Genomic DNA, 23,972 nt, shown 5'->3' on the forward strand with positions numbered 1-23,972 from the left:
CCACGGAGCCCTGGCTAACACTCCTCCATCCCGTCCTGCCTAGCACTGGTGCTGCTTCTACAAGGACAAAGAAACAAACTCCTGTTTTGTTTACGCCGTGCATCCTCGGGAAGTTTTTTTGTTACTCACAGCCAAACCTAGTCTGAACTAACAAAGGGACTGAAGAGTAAAAGTGTAGAAGGTGAGGAAGGGAAACCAGATTCCACTTACCCCAAAGAGCCAGTCCAGAAGACATTTGTAAAGGTGCCTAAGGTGCACTTCCTAGCAAGGAACAGACACCCAAGTGAAGCATTCTGTGAAACGAGCCCTGGGTCCAGAGCCAGGCATCCCTGGGACCCACGTCTCTGCTCTGCCACTTTGCGCCCTTGGGCAAATCATTCGGCTGGGTGGGGCTGCAGCCTCCTTATTTGTAAAACAGGGATCCTAATACCTACCATGGAGGCCATCGCAATACCCATAAAGCGCCTGGTATGGTACGATACTGTTATACTATGTACTACTGGTATACCATTATTGCTTTACTCTAATTCTCGGACCTTCTTTGGAACAGAAAGCATCTTTTTTTAATGTTTATTTTTGAGAGACAGAGAGAGAGACAGAGAGAGAGAGAGAGAGAGAGAGAGAGCGCGCACGCACAAGTGGGGGGAGGGGCAGAGAGAGAGGAAGGCAGAGAATCCAAAGCAGGCTCCAGGCTCGGCACAAACCCCAGTGCAGGGCTCGAACCCACGAACTGTGAGATCATGACCTGAGCCGAAGTCAGACACTTAACTGACCGAGCCACCCAGGTGCCCTGGAACAGGAAGCTTTTTATTTGCTGCCTGTCATCTTCTCTTTAAAGCACAGGTAAGCAAAGAAAGGGTGAGATATATCTGTGCCCTGCTTCATTATAATGTCAGTATCCAAAGGACAGAGGGACATGAATAACCAGGTTCTTTTTGTCTCCGTGCATCATTTTGCCTCTACCATGCCAGAATGAATGGTCATTACAAGCACGGGCTGGAGTCAGCCCAGCTGTTGAATCCTACCTCTGCCACGTGTGTAACACCTCCCTACAGCACCTCTCTCAGCCACGGCTCCCTGATTCATAAAATAAGGCTAATTCCAACCAAGTCACAGGTCTGTGAACACCACATAAGACAGTGCAAGGAGGGGCGCCTGGGCGGCTCAGTCAGTTCAGGGACCAACTCTTGATTTAGGCTCAGGTCATGATCTCATGGTTCATGGGATCAAGCCCTACATTGGGCTCTGCGCTGACAGCGTGGAGCCTGTTTGGGATTCTTTCCCCCCCTCTCTTTCTGTTCTTCCCGCGCTCACATGCTCGCTCTCTCTCTCTCTCTCTCTCTCTCGCACACACACACACAAAATAAAATTTAAAAGTGTAAAAAAGTAAAACAAAAAGAAGACAGTGCCAGGAAAGCATGTACACCATGTTCAGCACGTGGGGGGGTCAGTCAACGATCATCGTTACGACGGCGCACATCCGGAAGGAGGTTAGAGTCCCTGTGGGCTCACACACTGAGCTGTGTTTTCCTCGAGGGTAGGGACAAAGCTTTGTCTCGTACCTGGGCCTGGCACATAGCGGGCAGGAGAGAGAGGTCAGCAAAACAATGAGTGAACTCACGGGTGTACACTTGGAGAAAACCCGGCACGCCCTCGGAACTGTTGCCAAGGAGAGGATGCACCGTGATGTTGTACAAGGTACTCGAGTTGAGCGAAGTAATGACGACCTGAGTCTCATTGACATGGAGGGTGAAGGAATCCGTCTCCCCAGTGACTTGTATCTTGTAGGTATAGACAGAGGACGACTCGTTATCATTGATTTTCCAGGTCAGGGTCATGTTTGTTGCATTGATGTCCACAACTTCAACGTCAAACACTTGACTGGCGACTGTGAAGACAGAAGAGGCATTAACAGTAACCAGAATGGCCAAGCCAGAGAGAGAGACAGAGACAAACCATCATCAGGGCCTGTCATCCATTATGAGAAAGATTCTCAGCACTCATGCCTTCCTCTCCTACACATTTTCACCACAACATACATCAATGTATGGGGGTCCCAGCAAGTGTCAGACATCAACTTCAGTGAAGAGACAACCTGGCCAATTGCAACTGCATAGCTACCGCTTGGTTCTTCTTGTGAGTTTACTCTTAGAGATATGACAGGCTCTTCAAACAACAACATGGACTCTACTCATGCCCTGCCCAGGTCCTGGGGTGACCCAGAAACACTCTCAAGCATATATGCTTCCAGAATGAACTATACAGGACCCATTAAAGATCACACACTTTAGCACAAGGCAGGTCCGGGTTCCAAGGTTAGTTCTGCATTAATGGCCAGGTAGTTCTGAGGAAAATCATGTGAGCTCAGTCTCCTCATCTGCAAAATGGGGGTAACATTCCTAACCTCGAGAAAAGATAACACAGAGCTCTAATAATCTGCCACTGGCCCATCCTACCCTCCCAACCCATGCTGTCCGTCCCCTGCCTGCTCTGTGCCCTGGAAGGCTGACCCCTACATGCTGCATCACTGCGGCTGGCAGGAAGGAGGGGCCCTGCCAGAGGCCCTGGGACTGGGTTCCACCTGCAAGCAATGTGAGCAGGCAGCCTAGAAGCAGAGGAGTAAGCAGTGAAGTGTTTCTCCCACAGGCCTCTGCTCGGGTTGCCTGTTCTGACAAGGCTGCCTCTTCCACTGCCCCAGCCCCCACCAGGTTCCAGAAGCACCCCTCCTTCCCCTTGCTCATCAGCCTTAGAGGTGACTTCCTACCACGACTAATCTCAGGTGTCTCAACGTGCTCTGATGATTTCCTTAACCCCATCCCACCTAACGAGATGCTTGAAAAATGCTTTGTGCGAGACATGTATTGTGTGCATGTATGTACATCTAGATATGCACATATACACACACACATGCCACACAGAGAGGGTTAAAGTTACTATAATTATTACTTGTCAAGTGCTAGGACAGTTCACACAAACCAGGCCATGTGTATCCATATATCTGAGAGCCTAAGATGCAATCACTATTTTTTTTAATGTTTATTTTTGAGAGAGAGAGAGAGAGAGAGACACAGCATGAGCAGGGGAGGGGTAGAGAGAGAGGGAGACACAGAAACTGAAGCAAGCTCCAGGCTCCAAGCTGTCAGCACAGAACCCGATGCAGGACTCAAACTCAGGAACCACAAGATCATGACCTGAGCCGAAGTCAGATGCTTAACCGACTGAGCCACCCAGGTGCCCCTGCAATCACTATTTAATTCCGTTCAGACAGCTTTAAAAGCAGGGAACCCGAGGCCCACGCTAACCCACAAGACCCCTTTTAGCAAGTCAGGCAAAGGGCTCATCCTCCGGATGGAGCCAGCCCTGGGGTACATTGCTCAGCGAGGGGCCCATTCACCCTCTTGCACAAGCATCTTGTGTGTAGGACGGCCCCACCGCTGTCAAAGGCACCCCTGGAGGGCCCCTTCTTCCTCCTCCTCCTGCCCCACCCTCTAGACACCGAGCCCTCCCACCTGCCAACCTGCTGGGTCACTGAGGATCCCCAGAAGCCAAGCGGCCTTTCCTATAGCTACATCCTCCCCTCCTCACCCACACACTGGCATCACCGGTAGAACGGGAAAGAAGAAAGGAGGGCACAAGTGGACCCTCCTTCAAGGTGGGCACAGGGAAAAGCAGTAATTCTTTACAGACACAACCTGTCATAGGCATCCTGCCCAGACTGTCCAGCCCCTGCAAGTGACATGGCCCGGCTAGTAACTGCCTCTGACAGAGACACCCAACTCACGAGCATACGATCACAACTCTCTAGGAACGAAGTCGACCCCTCCAGAATTACCAGGGTCCTCGAGCTGTCATCCGCTCCTCGTACCTCTCTACCTTCGTACCTCGGGGTCCACCACCTGCACTTTCACTCATAATGTTTCCTCGGTGGACATGTCTTCCTCCCTCTCTCCCTTTATCCAAATCCTAGTCTCTCTTCAAAGCAAGTTCAAATCCTGCCTATAGAAGAGGCCTTCCCTCGGGATTTGATGCTAAGATCGTGCTCCAGCCTTCCACTGTCTAGAGCACTCAGGGGGCAGTTGCAGTGGACGGTGGCCACGTGTCACCTGTGTGGCACCCAACAGCACCAAATCCCCCCTGACGTGCTCGTCATCCATGTAGAAGCCGGAGGACCACGCTCCCTTCCCCCAACGCAGCCATCCAGAAATCACGAACTCTCCATCTTGGGACTCGGACTCCTGAGGGTGTTACCAGGTCCCAGCTAGTAACCAGGTGTTACTAGCCTCCCAGAGATTCCTGGATCCTAGTCTTATTTTCTGCCCTGTATCCCCCAGCCCGCACCCCTTCTCCCTCCATTCTGTGGGTCTCCGACAGCCTTTGAGAACAGATATATTTTTGGGTCAGGTAACCAGAGTGGGAGTTCGTGTTGCCTCAACCAAGTCCCTGAGGGTGACACTGGTGCAGCATTTATTCCTGAGCCCACGGGGCCTGACCATGGACTTGTCAATGCGTGGATGTCTCTCTCGACTCCCCATCTATCCTGAACTCCCCTTAGGAAGGAACCATGCATTTCTTTGCCCCCTCGTCAGCACCAATCCGACACACCTCCAAATATTGGTCAGTTTACAGAGCGGAAATACCATTAAATTATAGGTAGGAAGAGCAATGCACATATCAACAAGCTTCCACAGAAAGATCAGCATGCATTGGAGGGGAGGCCAAAAAACAAAACAAAACAAAACAAAACAAAAAAACCCCAAAACAAGCAACAACAACAACAAAAAAAAACACCTCATTTTCTTACCTGAAGGGGAAAATACTTAACCAACAAATGACAAGAAGAATAGCTAATTATAAGAGAAAAATATTACACCAGCTCGTCCCACTGGCCTGGGTGCAGAGACACGAAAGGAAGACACGAGGTAGCACCTCGCGTCTGCACGTAGCAGCTGCCCGATACGCGTTAGTGAGCTTTTGAAAGAAAGAAGCGTCTTGGCCACGGAGTTAGGAAGAAACTCACTGGATTTGCTCTGTCCGAAATCTCTTCCAGAAAACTCCCTCTGACGACACAAGTACTTGTGAAGCAAGAGATAACGGAGAGACGAGAATCACAGAAGACCAAAGTGGGTGCTGGAAAACGCGGGCTGAAGACATTCTACAAAATTCAACATACCCGTCCTGAACGTTATGCGCTGGGGCCCTCCTTCTGTGCCATCTGCTGCTTGAGAATAGACAGCGGCACGGTACTGCGTGTCGGGCACCAACCCCGTAATCAGGACTTCCGTGTCTCCGGTCAGAAGATGGTCCGAAGACAGGTCCACACGTTTGAGCTGGTATCCAGACACGGGGGCCATGTGGTTCCGGGGTTGCTGGGAGAAGCTCTCCGTGGCGTTGGCATCTACTTCCATCACAAAAGTCAAATACATTAACTGCAACGGAAGCACATGCCTGTCCGCCCACAGCACCTTCCCCATAAGAGGACACGTCAGGCAGCACCCACAGTTACTACACCACAAATTCTTCCCTTCCTCCCCCACAGAGAGACACATCCTCCTAGAAGGACCCTGATTTTCAGCAGCTCTTTCGCTCTCTACTTGTATCCCACGTACCACCCTCCTTCTCTTTCCAACTCGGCTGCTTTCAGCTCTTCCCCTTCTTTCAAGAAAATCGTCTCCCACCCAGCTCCAAAGGTGGTCATCTAGGGACGGCCACTGGACTCAAACCTGGCTAATCTGATCTCACTCCAGGAATTTCTCCCCTGGGCCAGACCCCTTCTGATAGGAGGTGAACTGAGGGACCTGCTGGTGGCCATTTCTCCCTGAGCTTTGGGGCAGGAGCCACTCTGAAGTCAAGGCCGATATGGAAGGAGGCAGGCGGAGGAGACGGGAGTCCCCTCATCTCTTGCTTCAGGGCCTTACTGCCCACAGCAGGAAAACAGACATGAGCCAACAAGTTGCTTTTCTAGCCCAGGCTATTTAAAGTCTGGTTTCTGTCAGTTGTGGTCAACAATCCTAACACCCCCGTCGTAGTACTATTTCCTGATGTGCAAAATGGGGATTAAGCACTTGTTCTTCTCAATTCACAGGGCTGCCTCTGAAAATGCTTCCAACCTGTAAATGGCTACTCCACTGCCAATGCAGAAGACATCTGCTAGCCCCGCTTGCTAAGTTTCGCTTTTCGCAACAGATGTGACAAGTTCATCCGATGGCCCTACTTGGGTTAATGCATCTAGTATTTGTTGCACTGAAAGTTTAAAGAGCTAAAGGGGCCAGCTCCTTTCCGGGATGCCAGACTCAGAAAGCTTCAGCCCCTGTTACCATTCTGAACCCCAATGATCTGACCTGTAAAATGAGAACATTTCCCTCCTTCCTCATACAGATGTGGGGTAAAACTAAAAGTCTGGAGCAAAGCCCTCTAGAAATTCTAAAACTCTATACAACTACAAGAACAATATTTCTTAAAACTATTAAGTTACTGAAAGTCAAAACCAGTATGGCAGATGAGAAGCACACTTTTGTAACTCACCTAAGCCACTATCTGTAACCGAGGACTCTCTCCCTTCCTCATTTGATTCTGAAAGACACAGGGTGACCTTGTGTCGAACCCCTGGTGTCAGGTGTGATATGTTGACCACCAAGACTTGAGGCAACTCCTTACAACTTTCAATGCCTTCAAGGAGCATCCGGCAGGTGGCAGTGTCATTGCCGTTCTTCCAGGTAATAGCAACTTGCGTCACACCCACGAAGGAAACACGAAGATCAGAAACTTGATTCGGCTCTATTTTAAAAAACACACAATGGGCATTGATGGAACAAGGTATTTGCAGTCACCTTTCCTTGGGAATGACTGGGGTCACTGATGTTCCAATGTGACTCACTAAAAATACTTTTTTTATATCAGGGTCCTGTGCAAGTTCATCATTTCACAGCAGGAAATGATACAGAAAAGAATAAACCTGTAACCAAAGATTTTCAGGATCTCTGCTCTGCTCCACAACAGTTAACTTCAACAGTGATTTGAGAGTCTTCGAAACTGTCTTCAAAATTGTCAAACTGCAGGGGTGCCTAGATGGCTGAGTCGGTTCAGTGTCTCACTTTGGCTCAAGTCATGATCTCACGGTTCACGGGTTCAAGCCCCAGGTCTGGCTCTGTGCTGACAGCTCAGAGCCTGGAGCCTGCTTTAGGGTCATCTCCCTCTCTCTCTCTCTCTCTGCCCCTCCCCTGCTCACACTCTGTCCGTGTCTCTCTCTCAAAAATGAATAAAAACATTTTTAAAAATGGGGGTTTTTTTATTTTAAAAAACAACAACTAAGCACTTAGTACACGACCAATAAATAGTAGCTGATGAGCAAGGCCTTGTCCCGGGGGGCTTTCAGGTGGAGTGAGGGGCTCAGCAACCAGGCTGGGTATTTCCCGCCACCTTCCCACCTCCTCTGGCCTGTGTCATCTCATCCCCATCCCCATTGCTAAATTCTATCTTCTTTTTCCTCCTTCATTCTTTTCCATCTTCTCCCTGCCCTCTCCACCTGTCCCCCTCTCTTTCACGATAGAGCAAACCTCTATCGTAGGGTTTTTTTTTGCCTCTGAACCTGTGCTCTACGGAGCGACAAGAGTTTTTTGAGGGTACTGATGACACCCCGCTCCTATAGGTCCTCTCTCCTCTCTCTCCAGTTCTTTTTACTTATGGGGCTTCCGGGCAAGATTTTATTTAAAGAAATAGTTTCCTGGCTTGAATAAAAAAAAAAAAAAAAAAAAAAAAAAAAAAAAGCCTGCTGAAAACTGATGGTTTCATTTGCCTGTTCCATGTACAGAAGGTGCCATGGGCTCCAAGACATCAGGCTTCCAGGGCCTCACCAGCCAAAGAGATCACATTCCCAGATCAGAAAACCAAAAGAAGAGCTCATTTTTAAATGTTTGGTTCTTCCCAGCTTAAAAGAGCTTCTTGTCTCTTTTTTGTACTTTTGATTCTTTTCTGCTTAAAAAAAAAAGGGAGAGAGCTAAATCTGCAGCTATAACACGTGCCTCAGGGTACTGACACATAAGCTAAATAAAAATCTAAACCTAAGCGAGTGTCACTGGGCTATCATTTCATTTGAAACACACACTCTTCTATAAAGTACACCAAACTTCCAGGCCCGGGAAATACTCCTGAGAATATAAACAGCATTAACTTCCCTGCCGGGCTTAAGAAAAGTCTACTAATTACGGACACCATCAAGACACATGTCTAACGGGGTCACTGCTCCCAAGTCTTAGCAGAAAAGCAAATACTAGCCAATAATAGCAAAAGATTTTTAAAAGTGGACCTACTTAAAACCTCCCAAAGCACCCAAGACCTGAATACCGAATGATCCGCATTGATCACGTAATGATTCAGGTATCACCTGAACTCCTGGGCTTGAACCAATATGGCATCTTTTCTCCTCCCCTTCCACCATTAACGAAAACCAATCTCTCCCCCACAGGCAACGTGAATGGACAAGGCTCTAGGATACAGGGTGAAAAGGAACGTCTCACGATCATTCCTGGGAGTTCATCTTACCTGTCACATCATTTGCGACCGTGGAATCTGCCCAAGTCTTACTGACTGTTTCTGAAGTGGTGAAGGATGTGTATGAAGCTGTTGGGCTAAAGCCTGTGGTGTTATCCCCAGCTTGACCTTCACCTTCTGTGTGCGTGTACATAGAAGCAGCTGAGTCCGTGTTTGTCCATGCTGGGGCCACACTGGTTGGACTGATGGACACAGCTTCAATGTCAGACACAAACAAGGATTCTATTTTAATATGGTTTCCCAAAAGAGGAAAGAAAAAATTATATTTAAAAAAGAAATATAAGAGTCAGGACTGCTCTGCATCTCTACTTTTCAGAAGTGAATTGTGCAATCACAGAATTTCATTTCCCTCTATTTCTCCTCCTGGACTTTCTTCCCACAAACTAACTGTAGATACATATATGTATATATATATACATGCATGCGTGTGTGTTAGTGAAACAGAAGGCTGAAAAACAGAGACCAAAATGACAGAGATTGGCAATGTTGGCTGTCACTTGAATACAGATTAAATCTATACAGGAGCTGATACAAAAAAAGACGTTAAGAAGCTAAATGAGTCTCTCGCCATTCTTAGAAAACACTGTGTGTGGAGAGGTTTTACATGGTGCAGAAGATAACTTTCTTGCCAAACCCTGATACTAGGAGGAAGCTCCGCCATTTTGGGGCACAAAGATAGCATGAGACAGAATAACATAAGGAGTTGGAGAAACAGGAACCCTCTTGCACTGTTGGTGGGAATGCAAATTGGTGCAGCCGCTCTGGAAAGCAGTGTGGAGGTTCCTCAGAAAATTAAAAATAGACCTACCCTATGACCCAGCAATAGCACTGCTAGGAATTTATCCAAGGGATACAGGAGTACTGATGCATAGGGGCACCTGTACCCCAATGTTTATAGCGGCACTCTCACCAATAGCCAAATTATGGAAAGAGCCTAAATGTCCATCAACTGATGAGTGGATAAAGAAATTGTGGTTTATATACACAATGGAATACTATGTGGCAATGAGAAAAAATGAAATATGGCCTTTTGTAGCAACATGGATGGAACTGGAGAGTGTGATGCTAAGTGAAATAAGCCATACAGAGAAAGACAGATACCATATGGTTTCACTCTTATGTGGATCCTGAGAAACATAACAGAAACCCATGGGGGAGGGGAAGGGAAAAAAAAAAAAAAAAAAAGAGGTTAGAGTGGGAGAGAGCCAAAGCATAAGAGACTGTTAAAAACTGAGAACAAACTGAGGGTTGATGGGGGGTGGGAGGGAGGGCAGGGTGGGTGATGGGTATTGAGGAGGGAACCTTTTGGGATGAGCTCTGGGTGTTGTATGGAAACCAATTTGACAGTAAATTTCATATATTAAAAAATTTAAAAAAAATTATTAAAAAAAAAAAAAAAAAAAAAGAATAACATAAGGAGAAAAGAGCTGGTCTTTGAATTCAGAACTAGACATACGGGCCCACTCTGTCCCTTACCTCTGTGACCTAGAATCAGTCCCTTAAAGCCTTCCATTCTGGAGTTCCTCTATTGGCAGCTCTAATAAACTATTTTTAACATAAAGGCTTATTTTTATAATATGGTAACCAAAGTCACTGGATTTGGACATTTCAAAAAATCTGAGTTCAGAATCCCATCCTGTTGGTCATTAGCATGTGATTTTACTCAAAGCCCTGGGAGAACATTCTAATCATTTTAGAGCAATGGTTCACAGACTTTTTAGTTTGCATTTCATTTTTCTTTCCAACGTTCTAGGCTTCAGCTGTGATCTGGTATCAGTCACATCTACAGCCACCGAAATCCATCTCAGTAAGACACCAGGAAACTTTTCAGTGATAAACTGTGACTGATTTGAGCAGTCAGATACAGCGGTCACACAAACTAATAAAACGGCACCTCCCACTATATACTTGCTGTACAACAGGTTTTCATTATGATTTTTAAAACGAATCACAGTTCTCTCATCTCCCCTTTGCCCCCTTTTCTCCACGCACGTAAGTTTTCTTCTTTGGCACCGATGATTCAAGGCTACACAAGGTACCTACCGGTTTATTTACCAAACGGATTAACAAGCAAGAAAAAGCAACTGCGGAGCTCTTCTCATTGTTTGTACAGACTTTGCAGAGTCACTGTTATTAACTGAGATTGCCTTTATTACAAGGTTTCAGCAAGATCTGCCCCCTTGCCGTGGCACTGGAAGAACATTCTAATTATTTTATCTCTATGGTTCACAAACTTTGGGATCTTACCAATCAGGGGAAAAAAAAGTCCCCAAATTTTGAGGACAGACAAGAGCTACCAATTTTTATTTATGCTAAAAGGTACATTTTTTTAACTACCAAATACGGTTATATTTATTTCTTATAGAAACAAATAATGACCAAAAAAAAATAGTAAGGACATAATCCCAGAATATATGGTGCTTTCAACTAAATATGTTTAGCATCACTTAAATCTTACTATCATAGTCTTAGTTTTCTCATTTTACTCTAGACTAGGGAGAACTTCAATGGGCCAACGCTAGTTAGCAACCGGAACTCAGCCCTCCACATGGAAGCAAAATATATAGGAGGCTACGTCTGGTTTTCCAAAGGTTACATACACCCTGTATATCACTTTTAAAAATCATGGAGCAATGTATCAGCCCCAAAAAATATGTATAGGAAAACAGCACATAAAATAAATATAAATCATACTGCATTGTGACAACAAAGTCTTTAAAAAATCACCCACAGATGTAGGCTGGGGAAAGTAAAAATCACAGAAAATAGAAAAGTTTTGTCAAAGTTGCGCAAATGATTGAATTCGTTCTTTCACGTGCTGTTTCCACACTCACCCCACTTCTAAAATAAAACTGGAAACTAAGAGTTTGAACAAATTTGCATTTTCTGTGATTTTCACATTGCTGTTAATGATGCTGTGTCCAGCAGGGGGCGATAACGAACAACACAAGAGAAGACCGGGAAGTGCTACTCACCATCACCTGCGCACACCATCTGTAACAGAAAAAAAAAAACGGAAGTCAGTGCATTCATTCAGCCACGGAAAATGCAAATCAGGAATAAAGCAGTTGAGAATTTAATGATAGGGATGGGGTGTTAACGACTACATTAAAAAAGGCCTACTGGCAGGGACTAGGGTGTGGGGACACTGAATAAAGGAACTCAGTGAAACCAGAGGTCAGTTACAAACAATGGATTAACTCAGTTATATGGAGGCCGAGCCATCCAGTGCTCTTCCCCACACATACATCCAATACTGGGGCAGCTCCCAGGTCAGCCCTCTCCCCTGCCACTGCATCATGAATTGATGCACAGGGACACAGACGCACAATCAAGATTCTCTAGGGAAGCAAAAAGGAAAGCAGGACCATAACAACCCTTCCCCACAGCCATTTTCAGGTCGCACGTACAGAATGTAAAGCCAGGTGCACAACCGAAGAAATCTACTGGGTTTGGGATTTTCCTTGCGCAAAAATCCACCTTCTTCCTTCTGTCGGTAGGTGGCGTAATTTTTTTTTTTTTTTTTTTTTTAATTACATGGCATGCAGCTTTGGGAAGCATGAATGTTTGAAACAGGAACCTTCAAGATTATTCAGTTGAGTGTCCCAATCTGCCATCTTTAGATCCCCGGAGGGTCCTCAAAGATCTGCATCATGATCCATAAATGATTTCCCCATACTTTAAAAACCTAAAATAATTTGAAGTTGTACATCTATTGTTTAGTAAGCACACTTTTTTGGTTAACAGGATTTTTAAACGTATGGCCCTCATAAAGAGGAAAATAATCAAAAGGGATTCTAGTGGAAAAAATGTCCTCCAATTCCCCATCACACTTAAATAAAACCCCAAGTCTTAACCACAGTCTACATATCCCCCATGATCTCATCACGCCCTTCTCATTGTTCCTGAGGCTGGTTCTCTCTTACAGCCTTTACACATTGATTCCTTTCTCCAGAAATACTCTGCCCCAGACCTTCCTGTGTCATGGCCTAAAACGCCACCTCATCAGGCAGCCCTTCTCCAACCAACCAGCGGAAATTAGCAGCTCTCACTCTCCATCACATCACTAGTATGTTTCCTCCTTGGCAATTTACCTCAATTATCTTCAGCCTCCTCCAACGAAAATGTATGCTCCATGAGAACAGAAACCTCGTCTGTGCCCTTGCCTAGAATGGTGCATACAGTAGGCACTCAGTAAATGACACTAAAGGAAAGAATGAGCCTCTTGTTTTGGAAAGGAAGGAATCCCCTAAGGCCTATAGGTGGAAAAACACTTGCCCAAGGTCCTACAGCAAGGCCAAGGTGGGACACGGCCAGGAGCCTAAGCACTCAACCCAACCCAAAGGAAATATCCTTCGGGCTTACCAAATGGAGAAGGCAAAGACAACATTCACTTTCATCTCACGGATTAGGCAGATGGAAAAAAAGATCTGCTCGCCACCCTATCTTCCAGGGGCCCAGGCACCAATCCCCAAAGGAAGCGGAGTCTTCCTCCTCATTCTTCACACCCCACGAAATTCAGGGCCCACACCCTGTTGCTTCTCCTTTCCTACCCACCCACCCACCGCCCCCCCATGCTTTCCATTTCCACCCCCACCCTACCCCCTCAAGCCCCTCTTCGTCTCAGGCCTACACTCTTTCAGCTCATCTTCCTGCCTCCAGCCCCTGCCGACCATCCATGCCAGGCATCAATCCACTAGTCCCTGGATGGACCACAGGAGACAGAAAGATGAGGAGCAGGTTGCTAAGCAAGTTAGCACAGGCAGCAAGCTTTTCTTTTCTTTTTTTTTCTTTTTTTCCACCCAGCAGTTGGAAAACATAAACTACCTGACCTCAAGACCCTAAAATGGCCTGTCCCAGCCCTCTGCAGTGTTATTATCTCTTCATATCTTCATATATGCCTCTACGTGTTGTATCCTGAACTGGGATTCATACAGTCAACCATCCACCCAAACAGCGCCCACAAACATTGACGATCGGGGCCTGGTCTCTAACTGCTTTTAGGAAAGCAAGGGGAATAAGACATGTCTGTAAATAAGTCCTTCAAGGTAGAGTAGAAAGTACTGACAGGTCATTGACTAAGCAATTCTCAAGCGCCTGCATGTGCCAAGTGCAGTGTAAAGCCCCAGAGCTAAGACAGACAGACAGACAGACAGACAGCCTCTGTGCCCTGCGGGGCTCACGGCTGAGAGAGACCGTTGAATCAAATGACAGGACAGACGGAAGGTGCCCCTAAGGTAGGTACCACTCGCAGAAGAAAGTCAGAGGACGGTGTACACGGAAGGCCAAAGTCAGAGGAGGGCGTACACAGAAGGCAAAGAGTGTCTGTGCCTTTCGATCTGTGTCCTATACAGCCCTAGACTCAGTAAACGTTGACTGGCTGATGATCATTACATGGGACAAACAGCTCTGAGTTCTAGAGGTGAAAGGGCAAGGGTCACCATCAATATGCACAGAGCCTGACTTGTCAGGCACTGTTCAGGTGCTTTCAGACATTAACTCACTCAATCCTCTCAATAACCCTAAATGTAGGAGCAGGTCCCTCGTGGGCCAGTGAGCTGCAGCGTCTGGATTTGAACCCAGGCAGTCTGACTCATGGGCCATGTCCTTAACCACCAGCCACCCTGCCTCCTGATGTAAAGCAACTGGTGAGAAATAAACCAGGACTTAGGGAAGGTTTAAATATCAAATTCAAAAGCTATCAATGTCAAAACCTTTCTTCCTTCTACCCTCCAAAAACTCCAGCAAGCGAAGTGAAGAGTGTTCCTGACAAATCGGGGTACAGTTTCTCCCGGCAGCCCCCCTCAATGTGCCGCACAAACACACCAGCCGTGTCTCTTCGCGGCTCAGTGTGAAACGATCACACGGCTTCCATCTTCCCTGGCCTCACTCCCCCTTCTTTTCCTTCATCTTGACCTCACTGGGCCTGACTTCCTAAATAAAGCGTCAACACTTCAATCCTTTCCTCAGGACCCGGGGGACCTAAAAAGCCCAGACTAAAACATGAGACAAAGGGACACAAGAGAAGTCGATTAGGGGGCTTCCGAGGGAAAAGCTTGCTCACTAAGAAGAAGGAATTACATGGAAGAAAATGCCGTCCTAGTTTGCCGCACTTCATCGGATCTGCCCGTGATGCCTGGAGCTGCTACAGCCTCGGTGTGACAAGGAGGGGAGAAATCGCCTACCTCCTGAGGATGGCTGATGAGGAGAAAGGGGCAAACACCTGGATCCTCGTGCTACTAAATCAACCCATCGTACGCTTGTCCTACCGCGAGCCTTCTTGCCTAGGGAGATGCAACCCCCCTTTCATTTGGGGTTGTCTAATATTTAAAACCAAAAGAACACTGGTTGGCACAATAACAACAAAGGTAGCTAGTTTTCGCATGAACCCTCATTTTTACAGATGAAGAAATTGAAAGGCCAATGATCTGTCGTCCAGGGTCACAGAGCTGGTCAGGGAGAAGTAAAACCAGGATGTAAGCCCCGGTCTGCCGGACCCCTAAACTTTTGCACTGATCACAGGAGAAAAAGACCCTTGCAAACAACACCCCCACAAGACACCTGGCATGGGAGAAACTTTGTAATTACTTTTTAAAAGAATACAATCCGGGCGCCTGGGTGGCTCAGTCAGTTAAGCGTCTGACTCTTGACCTTGGCTCAGGTCGTGATCTCACCATTGTGAGATTGGGCTCCACACTGAACATGGAGCCTGCTTAAGATTCTCTCTCTCCCTCTACCCCTCTCCCCTGCTCATGTTCACTCGCTCTCTCTCAAATAAAATAAAATAAAATAAAATAAAATAAAATAAAATAAAATAAAGTAAAATAAAATAAAATAAAATAAAACAATACAATCAACAGAAAACTCATCTTTCTAAAATTAGCTCCAAGCCTACTTGTACCAGGAGGTGAAATAGGTTCACACACCAACCATGAAAGTTAACTGCAGAAAAGAGGAAGCTGGGGACAACTTCCCAGCAGTACCAGCTAAACACGATGAGAGTAACCTCTGCTCCTTCCCTTTCTAAGAGGATCCAGAAGAACTCTAGTGATTACTAATCAAGAAGGCATCCACAGAAATCATCCTGTATTCAAATGCCCTTCCACATCTGCTCCCTAACCCAGCAACCCCAAATCCTGATAGAAAAAGAAGGAAGCTTTCCATTTTACTGAATCTCCCAAAACAACCCTATAAAATAGAAATTATACTCCCCACTTTACAGATGGGGACACAAGGGCTCAGAGTACACAACCCGAGGTCACACAACTGAGTTTCCCGGCTGGTGTCACTTGCCCCAGGCACAGGAAGGAGAGATGAAAACAGGTGCTTGAGGCTGGAGATAAAACTCTCTTCTCCTCCCTACCTCCCCCAGGGGCAGAAACTGAGCTAGATTTAGCGTGCACAGGCTGCCTGGTGCCAGCGGCACATCAGACTCCAATGTTTGTCCCCTTCTCATCTGAGGCTCCCAGGCGTCTCCCCCCTAGCTTCAGCAGACCCATCCATAAGAGGGTTATGAGTGAGCCTGCCCTGTGGCTAGGACTCAGGGGATGCCAGAAGTCACAGCCCCTGAACCCAAGCTGAATGAGGGAGTAGAGCTTCCATAAAAAGGAGTGGGTGTCACAGCAGCACTATTCACAATAGCCAAGGTGGAGGACAACCTAATGTCCATTGACAGATGAATGGATAAGCCACGTGCTGTACAGCCATACAAGGGAATACCACTCAGCCATAAAAAGGAGTGAAATTCTGGTACATGCTACAACGTGGACAAACCTCAGAAACATTATGCTACATGAAATGAAGCCAGACACAGAGGCCCATATGTTGATTTCACTTACAGGAAATGTCCAGAAAAGGGAAATCCATAGAAACAGGCTGTGAGAAGACCAGTAGTCGCCAGGGGCTAGCAAGAGGGAAAAGGAAGCATGACTGCTAACGGGTACAGGGTCACCTTTCAGGTAATAAAAATGTTTGGAACTACATAAAGGTGGTGGTTGCACAACACGCTGAATGTACTAAGTGCCCCTGAACTATACTCTTCTAAATGGTTAATTTTATGTTACGTGAATTTCATCTCAATTTTTTTTTAAGATAGTAGGAAGGTAACTTTGTATGATCAAGTTCAGCCACTAGAAGGAAGAAGGGAAAGAAAGCTTCCTGAAGGAAGAGGCGGGAGGTGGGGGAGAAGAGGACAGTAATAAATAGGGAGGTTTTGGAAAGAAGATTTGGAAAATTAGAAAAGGGAGAAAAGGGGGCACCTGGGTGGCTCAGTCAGTTGAGCATCTGATTCTTGATTTCTGCTCAGGTCATGATCTCAGGGTTGTAGGACTGAGCCCCGAGTCGGGGTTCCCGCTAAGCGTGGAGCCTGCTTAAGATTCTTTCTCTCTCCCTCTCTCTCTCAAAAAAAAAAGAAATGAAATGAAATGAAATGAAATGAAATGAAATGAAAAATGAGAAGAAAAAGGAAAAGAGAAAAGAAAAGAAAAAAAAAGAAAAGAAAAGAAAAGAAGAAAAGGGAGAAAGCACCATGAACTGGAAATTAGAAAGCTGAGCTGGGCAAAACTGCCTGACCGAAGGCGCTCTGGGCAACCTCCACTTTCGCATTCTGAGGATAAAAAGGAAGGAACTCGAGTTTCCTGGACACCTACTGTGTGCCAGGCACTGAGGTGTGCTTTCTACATCCCTTGTCTGAGCAGAGTCACGGAATCACAGTTAAAAGCTTAGGATCTGGAATCAGATTGCCCGGGGGGGGGGGGGGGGGAATCATTCAGTTTCACCATTTACTGGTTCTGTGACTTTGGGCAGGGACCTTAACCTCTCTGTCCCTCCGGGGCTACATCTGTAAACAGGGATGATAATCATGCCTGCCTTGTTGTGGTAAGGATGAAAGTAGGTGATGTCTTTAACAGCTATTGCTATCACCATCATCTTTAAATCTTCAGAGCAACTCTGCAAGGTACTTTCATCCCCATTTTACAGATGACAACACCAAGGCTCAGATCCTACTGACAAAACCAACGGGCAATCTGAAACTCCTATCTGCGAAGCATTTAAATGAATGAGCAACAGCTCAGTTACAGAGGTAGGCACTGAGGCCCAGAGGTAGAAAGCGGCTTACTCAAGGACACATAGCCAGTGAGGAAGCACCAAAACCAGAACGCAGGTCTTGATTTCTACCTCAACCTCAACCACTTTCACTAAGCTTCCCCAACCCCTTCTCTCCTGGGATGCAGACACAGATGGAGTACTCATAGCTCACCCTCCTTTCTCACTACTCCTCTGCAAAATCCCCCATACAGATGACCCAAGACTTCTGCAGGCCCCCATGGCTGGGCAAATGAAGCAATCACTGAGATGAGAGATTAGGCTCACTGATTTAAGAGGAAGACATACGGACATACAAAAAAAAAAAAAAAGAGTATGATACTATCTTCAATTCTGCCACAGACTTCAAAGTCTGCTGACCTCGACTCCCCAGGCTCAGTAGAAACCTACTAGTCAACCAGATGGCTGGTATTAACTGACCATCCTACACTGAATAGCAGAGTCACCTCCAGACTCTTTTCCGAGAAGCAGACCCCAGCTGTTGAGCCTTCCAGCCTTATTCATCACTCCCCTCCCCGAATGTGTTCCTGTTTCACTTTGGTTATGCCGATGTGATGAGCCAAACAAAGTTCTCGTTCTCTTTGGAAACTACCACCGGTCCTGAAACTATAGTTCCAGGCAGAAGGATCCTCTTCCAGGACCCCCGGAAAACCAAACTATTAATATTGCCCTCAATGCCAACACAACGCAGCCAAAGCTGCAGCCATTACATCAGTGGTCCACTCTGAACAGTGGATTCTTTCTACTCAACACCTAAATCACAGGATGTCATTAGCTGCATTTACCTAAAACTTTGAAATTCTCCCCAGCTCCTCTACATATAAATTTTACTCCTACATTCACAGCAAAGCACACACATATGGATTCTCTTCTCTCCAAGTCTCCCTGTAAATGCCCCATTAAACCTGTCTCCCAGGCTATAACCAGAATAACCTGACCCCTCCCTCCCTTCGCCCTCCACCGGTACACTCAGTAGCCAGGTCCTAAAGATGCTTCCTCGCCCAAAGCACCTTGACTTCCCCCCTTCCATGCTGTGGCCACCATAAACCAAATCCTCTTAACCGAAGCAGCCTCCTCCTAGGGCTCAGAAAAACTCAGGCCGTATTTATTTTTTGAAGTGCTCAGTATACACTTTCAAAAAATTTAAAAGTACCAGAAGCGGGTAATATCTGTTGCAGTATATTTTCCCTTCAATCCTGTCAGAGCGTCACTGTGACTCTACCCATAATCCCTCATTTGGAGGATAAAAGGCCAACACCTAAATCAAGGCCCTTTGTGATGAACACCAGAGGTGACAGCCAGGCCCTATTTCTTCATCCACACCCCTGGCTGCCCCTCCTCTAACCTCTCCCTACAACGCACGGTGAAAAATAAATACAACCACTACATTATTCTTTCTAAAACATGCTAATATTCACCGGGATCCTGAAAGGGACAAATGGGCACACTCAACCGGGGTGGGGGTGGGGGGTCCTGAAGACAGTTTAAGAGTCTCTTTACAAGAGTGGGGGTGGGGTAAGTGGAGCCAATAAGGGACGGGCAAGAATCCTAAGGCAGCAGCAATGGGGAAAGAAAGGAAAAGGATTGAGGGACTGCTCCTCCCCCATCTCTATCTGGGAGAAATCAAGGGCATCCACTGACATAGCCCATGGAGGTCAGCCTCCTCCTCCCAGTGGCAGGGAAGGTGGAGATGAGCAGGCAAGGGTCTGCAGGGCTGCACAAAGGATCCACACCACAGGGCTCACGTCCCCTCACCTCTGAGAGCCTGTGACTATGGTAAGCACAGCCCAGCATGGTGACCAAGAGGTTTAGGTTCAACTGCCCCCAACAGTCATGAGTGGGGAGTGGGGGGGTGGGGGGTGGGGGTGGTCGTAAGGGTCTCACCAAACCATCCAGTTCATCACTTTTAAATAGTGGAAGGATATACATAACACAGATCCCACATCTGAGATCTCCCTGAGGCTCAAACAAAACAAGGATTCTGGATTCCCAGCCTAAGAGCTGTCTTCCACCTCACCTAACCCCTGAAGCTGCCACCTGTCAGCTCCCTTGATGACCTTCTCCCTTGATGACCTTCAGGAAAGCTCCAGCCCCCAGCTGCTTCCAGATTCTGAGCCCCTTTCAGTCCTTGCCGCCCAGGCCTTCCCCCCACCCCCAACCCACCCTGCCCCAGACCCTGCACCGCAACAAGATACCGAGGGCACTTAAGGCGGTTCCGGGTCCGACTCTCCAAACAAAAGAGGCAGGAAAGCACGTGACAGTGCAATGTGGAGCCACCCCACTAACCAGGCAGGGGGTGCCCAAGGACACTGTGAACTTGGGTCTGAAGGGGCTTGAGGGCGATGTGTCAGGGAAGAGTGGTAGAAACACCACCTAAAGAGGGACTCCCTGCAGGTACTTAATGCTGGTTGACTCTACTTGTTACGATACCGATTGAGCTCTCAACTAGCCTTACAGCAATCCCAGGAGGCAGTAACGGTGTTCATCCCCATTTTCCAGACGGAGAAACTAAGCCCCGGAAAACTGAAGGTCCTAATCCAGCATCTTAACAGCTAGTAAACCTAAGATTCTAGCCCAGGTCTATCTGACTTGGAAGTTCTATACCTTAACCCCTCCCAGGAGCACTCAGTTGGCTTGTCCCTGAGCAAGTCTCCACTGAGACTACGGAACCCAAGTGACTCCAGGGCTGCCGGCCACGAACCCCTGCCTGCCAAGGGTGTTGGGGACAGGTTCTAGCAACGCATTTAAACGGACTCCATTAAGAAGGCTTCTGCACTGCTCTCGAAAAGAGCAGAGTCTGAGGGCGAATTCACAGAGCAGCCTGGATTTTAGCAAGTGACAAATCTTCAGGTTTTCCATTATACACGTTTGGTTTTTAGGGATGGATAATAAGTGGCTGAATAACACAATGGGTAACAATAGACTCTTTATCCTTCTAAAACCAAGCCCACGCACCATATGACAATAGTTATTTTTACCCACTGACGTAATTAACTAAAATGTGAACTGCTTCAAGCAATTTTTTAAATCAAACAGCATTTTATGGGATTTGGTGCATGCAGGGATCTCAATTCTGAAAGGCCATCATTCTTCCTAACTCTCATTTATCTCCCTGGTGAAAATCACCCCCAACAGCGCACTATAAAACTGGCCCCTGAAAGGTACATCGTTGATCATGAAAATGGTAGATGGAATGGGCTGTCCCTCTGAACCCAGAAGCCAGGCAGTAAACATCTTTATGGGAAACTCCTCAGAAGACAAGTGTGGCGTTGGGAGGTGGCATGCATGCTGGGCATCCGTTTCCACCCTAGAGTCCAAAAGGCAAGGGACAGGCAGCGTGGCAAAGGCGAGAAGGAGCTGGCTTACTCTGCCTCCTTTGCAAATAGGTGACTCTCTGAACTTGATGCTGTCATCGAAAGGGATTGCAGAGAAGGGTCAGCAAAATCCAGAACCCTGTGTCCCAGAAAAGCCAGGTGCGGTGCCGATGGAAGGGGTGGGCACCAACCAGCTTGCATAGACCAGCTGGCTCATCTCTTCCCTCCTGGGACAGCTGGAGGCATGATGAACTCTTCTAATTGCACAGAACACAAAGTAACCAGAGGGGCTATTTTGGTGAGGCTATGTGAACTTTGAGATGCAGAGCTGAGGAAATCCCAGGCCAGAAGTTTCCATGGGTATTTTTAGCAGCAGAACTATTATTTCGAGAGGAATCTTCTGAAGAACTACATGTATAAAGTCTCACATTTCACACATATCTAAATATACACATGTATATGTACATATATGTACACTTGGATGGAAGCAATGTTTTGTTATGTATTTATTTTAAAGTCCAAGGTATCTTATTTTAATGAAACACTTACGGAACCCCCTGATGGAACTCAAGGAACACGGTTTGAAAACACTAGTTTTCAAACTTTGACTTTATGAAGGGAGAAAGTAAGTCCCAGAATGGTTCAGCAACTGGACTCAGATCACCCAGCACAGAGGCTAAAGCACAAATCTGCAGACTCCTTGCAAGGGTTCATCCCCTCATCTCAAGGGAAGGTGAGAGTGCAAGCTCCAAACCCCTATCTGAACCCCTTCTCCACGTTGTATGATACATCTGAAGGGCCTAAATGGAAGCGTCATTGTCCAAATCCAGCCCGCTGACGTGTTTTACTCAATCCACAGTGTTCTGTTTTGTTTTGTTTAATTTATGTCCCTTAGAACACGGCTCTATTTTTCCCCATTGGGCTTTCCAACTTTATTGATAGATAACCGACAAATAAAAATTGTATATATAGAAGGTACAAAGTGTGAAAATTAGGAGTCCTAGCATTTTTTAAATCCTAATGTTTAGCTTCTAAAAAATAATAATAATAATAAGATCTGGCTTTCTTCCCCGGTCACATTGAAGCAATTAACTGGATCGGAGTGTCAGCTTCCCCTTTTGGTGGGTTAAGTCCTACGAGTTCACCACACTCCCAACCAGCATCACCTCAATGCTGAGGGCAAATACTAGTTGCCAAGCAACACGGTACCCAATCTGTGGCTTTTTTCTATCAAACGTGAGCGTATGAAAGATCAAGAAGCAGTGTGATTTTTCATTATTCAGCCCATTCCATTTATTTACCTTCCCAACTACCCCTGAAAACATGTGAGTTTCTAACTATTGATCGAAGAGCATCTTGCAAAATTCATGGGCTGCAATTATTAAAGAACTGTTTACTTTGTAAGTTTCTCTCTCAGGAAGAGATCTCTGGCCAATGCAAGATGTGAATTATGTACACGTTGTGAATGTAAAATGCACCAGTTTGCCTGCCCCTAAATTCTCTGCTCACCCCAGCTCAACCTACCTCCCAATGCCACCACCACCTCCAAAAAGGCGCAAAAACCAGGGTGGAGAGTTCTGATCCTTCATTAAAGACTTTAATTTCCTACTTTTACATCTGAATAATAAAACCACTCCAAAACTCCCACCAATTCCTCCCTGCACTGCCCATCCACCTCAGGGTGTAGACAAAAATAGCTAATAGCCACCACTCACCAAGAGCTTGCGATGGTCAGGCTAGTTCCTCACGGAATCCTTCCTTCCTCACCCCACCCAGCTGGATGTATCTATAATCTACGCCTTCCTGACTCCCCAGCCTCCCACATCCCTCCCACTTCCTCCTAGAAGAGGACCAAACATCAGGACACCAGGTTCCAGCTTCCACCTTCACAAGCCTTGCCGTCAGCTGACCACGAAAAGCTAAGGGGTCTTTCACGACCTATTCCCTCTGGCCAAAAAGCCACAAGGGCCAGTGGTGATTTCCACAGACCCAGATGCTTTTCACGCCCTCTCAGAACCATACTGAAGTAACTCTGTGTTCTTCCAAGGCTTTGCAAACAGAGGTTTCCACGAGCCAAACCACCACCCCACTGATCCCCCCACCGCATGGTGGCATTGAGGGGGAGAGAGAACTGGGTGTGGTCAAAAATCAACAGGACATGGCATCAGGTTCGGATGTGAAGCCTGGCAACCACCACATCTTAGCCAAGGAGCCTTAAGGCCACACTCCTTGAATTCTTTCACCTGTAAGTCACCAGCTACTCTGTAGGTTTCATGTGGAGAATGAAGGGCACTTAGTAGGTCCTCTATACACAGCAACAAACGTCAGTCCTTGAGAGGTGGGAGAGCACAGTGAACGTGCTTCTGGAGTCCAACCCTACTGACTGCGTGAACCTGAGGGAGACACTCGCCCCCTTTTGGTGACAATAATAACCACACCCACCAGAAGCAAGGGTGGGGTGAACTACTGATAAGTAGTGAACCTGAGCCATGGGTATATGGGAGTTCATTTGTGTATGTCTGATAAGTTTCGCAAATAAAAAAGTAAATGGTGGGGCACCTGGGCGGCTCAGGTTGAGTCGGTTGAACGTCCGACTCTTGATTTCAAGGTCATGATCCCAGGGTCGTGGGATAGAACCCCACGTCAGGCTTGACACTAAGTGTGGAGCCTGGTTGGGGTTCTCTCTCTCTCTCTTTCTCTCTCTCTCCCTTCCTCCCCTAAAAAAAAAAAAAAAAAACAAAAACAAAAACCCTCTCCTTCTACCCCTCTCCCTGGCTCACATTCTCTCTCTCTCTCTCTAACAAAAAAATTAATTGAATTAATTAATTACAAAATGAAAAATGAAAAAGTAAATGGTACAAACAGTATTTGCTGTTTACCATGGCCAATTTGAAGTGACATAATCCACAGCAAATACTTCACCTACAGTGAGGGCACAGGCGATGTGAGCTATCATTCCAATTACTACCACTCCCAGGAGCTGGGATCAGAGGGCCCGAGAGGTGA

General features: G+C 46.7%; 1 protein-coding gene across 1 annotated transcript in view; it reads right to left on the reverse strand.

Annotated features, from left to right (window-relative positions):
• PTPRJ (protein tyrosine phosphatase receptor type J) overlaps positions 1 to 23,972 on the reverse strand; it is a 170,796-nt gene that overhangs the window by 41,361 nt on the left and 105,463 nt on the right. The window contains exons 2-6 of the mRNA XM_049617207.1: positions 11,523 to 11,541; positions 8,539 to 8,742; positions 6,523 to 6,774; positions 5,171 to 5,398; positions 1,622 to 1,888 (exon numbers count right to left, since the gene is read on the reverse strand). Coding sequence (XP_049473164.1) covers positions 1,622 to 1,888; positions 5,171 to 5,398; positions 6,523 to 6,774; positions 8,539 to 8,742; positions 11,523 to 11,541 — 970 coding nt within the window. The remainder of the gene's footprint in view (positions 1 to 1,621; positions 1,889 to 5,170; positions 5,399 to 6,522; positions 6,775 to 8,538; positions 8,743 to 11,522; positions 11,542 to 23,972) is intronic.

Source organism: Panthera uncia, chromosome D1 (assembly GCF_023721935.1).
Source record: "Panthera uncia isolate 11264 chromosome D1, Puncia_PCG_1.0, whole genome shotgun sequence".
Taxonomy (NCBI): domain Eukaryota; kingdom Metazoa; phylum Chordata; class Mammalia; order Carnivora; family Felidae; genus Panthera; species Panthera uncia.